Consider the following 2,549-nt stretch of genomic DNA (forward strand, 5'->3'; position numbering starts at 1 on the left):
AAGAAGGTCTGCAAATTCAGGCGTGAATGGCTGGAAAACTGCTCTGGGATAAATGACCCAACCTTTGGGTACAAGGATGGCAAACCCTGCATACTTGTCAAGCTTAACAGAATTATTGGCTTCAAACCTAAGGCAAGTATTTCTTCCTTTCCTAATAGAAACTACTGATAAGGAGACAGAGTTGGCCGCAGACTTGCTGTGGCTCTGGAAAAGCCATTCGGTTACCACCTGCTTTTCTGTTCTAGAGAAAGATTAGTATTAAACACATTGTGCAGAAGAGAAACTTCGATAGGGTTTGAATGAATGGCTTTGCAAAGACTTTTCATTAAAGAGCTATGGAAACTGCTTGCTGCTAGTTGTTAACAGCAGCGAGCTCTCACCGTGCCCGGCTAGTGCTCCGGTTACCTTGCTGACCTGGCTTACTGAATGGTTTAAGAAGGCATTTCTCTAAATTCTCTATCTATAGATACAGTGTATGCTACTGTGTGACGTAGGAGGCCTGCTGTGTTTGTACTGAGATAAGTAAATTCTACCCTGCTTCGGTCATTCCTTAGGCAGCACAGTTGCCTGCCTTGCTGAAAGCACTTAATTAAATGAGGTGGTGCTATATTAAGTGGTACTGGACTCATACATAGTCTGTAAAGCATAGACTGGCGAGCAGCTGAGAGTCCAGTGCACATCTTACTGAAAGAAAGGTGAAGAGATGATAGATGATGTAAGGTGGTGCTGGCTGTTGCCCCTGTGCTCTGCGCTGCCCCTATTGCTTTTACTTTTTTTTTTCCCCAACACATTTAAATACTGAAAATTTCTCTCAGAATTGAGTGGCAGAGTACATGCTATTGAATAGGGGCTTGTGCAAACCACCCCATTCCATCTTCTGGATGGAAAATGATGCAAGTGGTGATTCATCCCTTACCCCCATCCCATCCGTGTAGCTGGGAGGAAGAGGAAACAAACTATCCAGACAGCACATGTCGAGCAACGTTTTTCTTCAAAGGGAGGTTTCCCTGTGCTAGAGAAATCACCTGAGTTGTCTCGCTGGGGGCCAGTAATCGTTGCTGCATTTGGGAAGCGCTCTGCTGCGGTCGGCGCGTGGCAGCTGTGGGATGGCAGCTGGAAGGTGTGGGCAGTGCTGGGTGGTGTCTGCCTGCCCTGCCCCAGAGCTGCAGACCAGCTGAGGCGGCGGGTGCAGGCAGAGTGTCCCAGCCACGAGTGACCCTGTGCCACATACTCTYGGTGACCCTGCGGGCGCAGGGGGCTGGACTGGATGACCTTCAGAGGTCCCTTCCAACCTTAGGGTTTCTATGGTTCTGTGTGTGCGTCAGTGCTCCTGGAGACCCCCCACAGCCGCTGCATTATGCGAGGTGCAGAGCAGCCCCCAAGACTGGCTAGGGCGTGATGCCCAATGATGGAGACTTTTCCCTGGCTTTCCAGCAAGGCGCTGGGAGGGAGGCCGGGCACCGGTGCGGGGTTCTGCTGCTGCCCGCCGGGAGGCAGCACCAACGTTCCCGTGTGTTTTGGCTCTCTCGTAGGCTCCAGCAAACGAGAGCCTCCCCCCAGAGGTCGCGGCGAAATTCAACCCCTACCTCATCCCTGTGCACTGCAGCCCCAAGGTAAGTGAGGGGCTGAATCTGTACCCAGGGTTAGTTACCACAAGCCTCTGGGAATGAACCGTGTTTCAAAGCCTGAGGGGGAAATGCAGAAACGTTTTCCTATATGTTCAAAGCAGACAGTTACGGAGGGGAACCAATTTAAATCCGTCCCTATTGATACTAAGTTGTTCACGAGGCGGTACCTGTGAGCAGATGCAGACATTGTGGGTGGGTGGGTGTGTGACAGCTGGGAGCAGCCCGGAGCTGCTGTTCTACTTGGTTCTCCCTGCCCAGCAGGCGGATTGGGAGGGGACATGGGTGTGCGAGAGCATCCAGCCTTTGCCTTTCCACAGCCCGCCAGGTGCCCTCGGTGCAGGGAGGGGTGACAGGCCAGGCCCCCGAAGCCCCTGGGAGACGACAGCCAGAGCTGCCCTCACAGAGAGGGGCATGGGGGGGGTGAATGGGCAGCCCCTCGGAGCGGCTGCCTTGGGCTGAGATGCACAAGCAGAGGCGGGCGGCTGGGGTTGGTTTCTGTTCAGAGATGGCACTGACACAGCGGGAAGCCACGGTGGCTCCTGGGCAGGTGGAGAARTGTCTGGCTTTGAGCAGAATGAGCCCCCCCATCTTCCTGCATGAGACACGCCGGGTGCTAGGAGGGAGTCCTGTCCCCCAGGCCCTTGTGAGGACCCAAAGGGCATGCCCAAAGAGGGGCCTGTCCCCACAGGCATGGGTGGCACTAGGGAGAGTCCGGCAGAAGGAGAGGCTGGGTGCTTTAGCATTGGCCACATCTCCCTTGCTCTGCAGAGAGAAGARGACATGGACAACGTGGGCGCTGTGGAGTACTACGGCATGGGCGGCTACGCCGGCTTCGCCCTGCAGTACTACCCCTACTACGGGAAGCTGCTGCAGCCGCGCTACCTGCAGCCGCTCGTGGCCGTGCAGTTCACCAACCTGACC

General features: G+C 54.8%; 1 protein-coding gene across 1 annotated transcript in view; it reads left to right on the top strand.

Annotated features, from left to right (window-relative positions):
* ATP1B1 (ATPase Na+/K+ transporting subunit beta 1) overlaps positions 1–2,549 on the top strand; it is a gene marked incomplete at its 3' end in the record, with an annotated part of 12,793 nt that extends 10,244 nt beyond the window's left edge. The window contains exons 4-6 of the mRNA XM_026044429.1: positions 1–132; positions 1,533–1,613; positions 2,397–2,549. Coding sequence (XP_025900214.1) covers positions 1–132; positions 1,533–1,613; positions 2,397–2,549 — 366 coding nt within the window. The remainder of the gene's footprint in view (positions 133–1,532; positions 1,614–2,396) is intronic.

The sequence above is a fragment of the Nothoprocta perdicaria genome, unplaced genomic scaffold (assembly GCF_003342845.1).
Source record: "Nothoprocta perdicaria isolate Ctin4 unplaced genomic scaffold, notPer1 scaffold_362, whole genome shotgun sequence".
Lineage (NCBI taxonomy): Eukaryota > Metazoa > Chordata > Aves > Tinamiformes > Tinamidae > Nothoprocta > Nothoprocta perdicaria.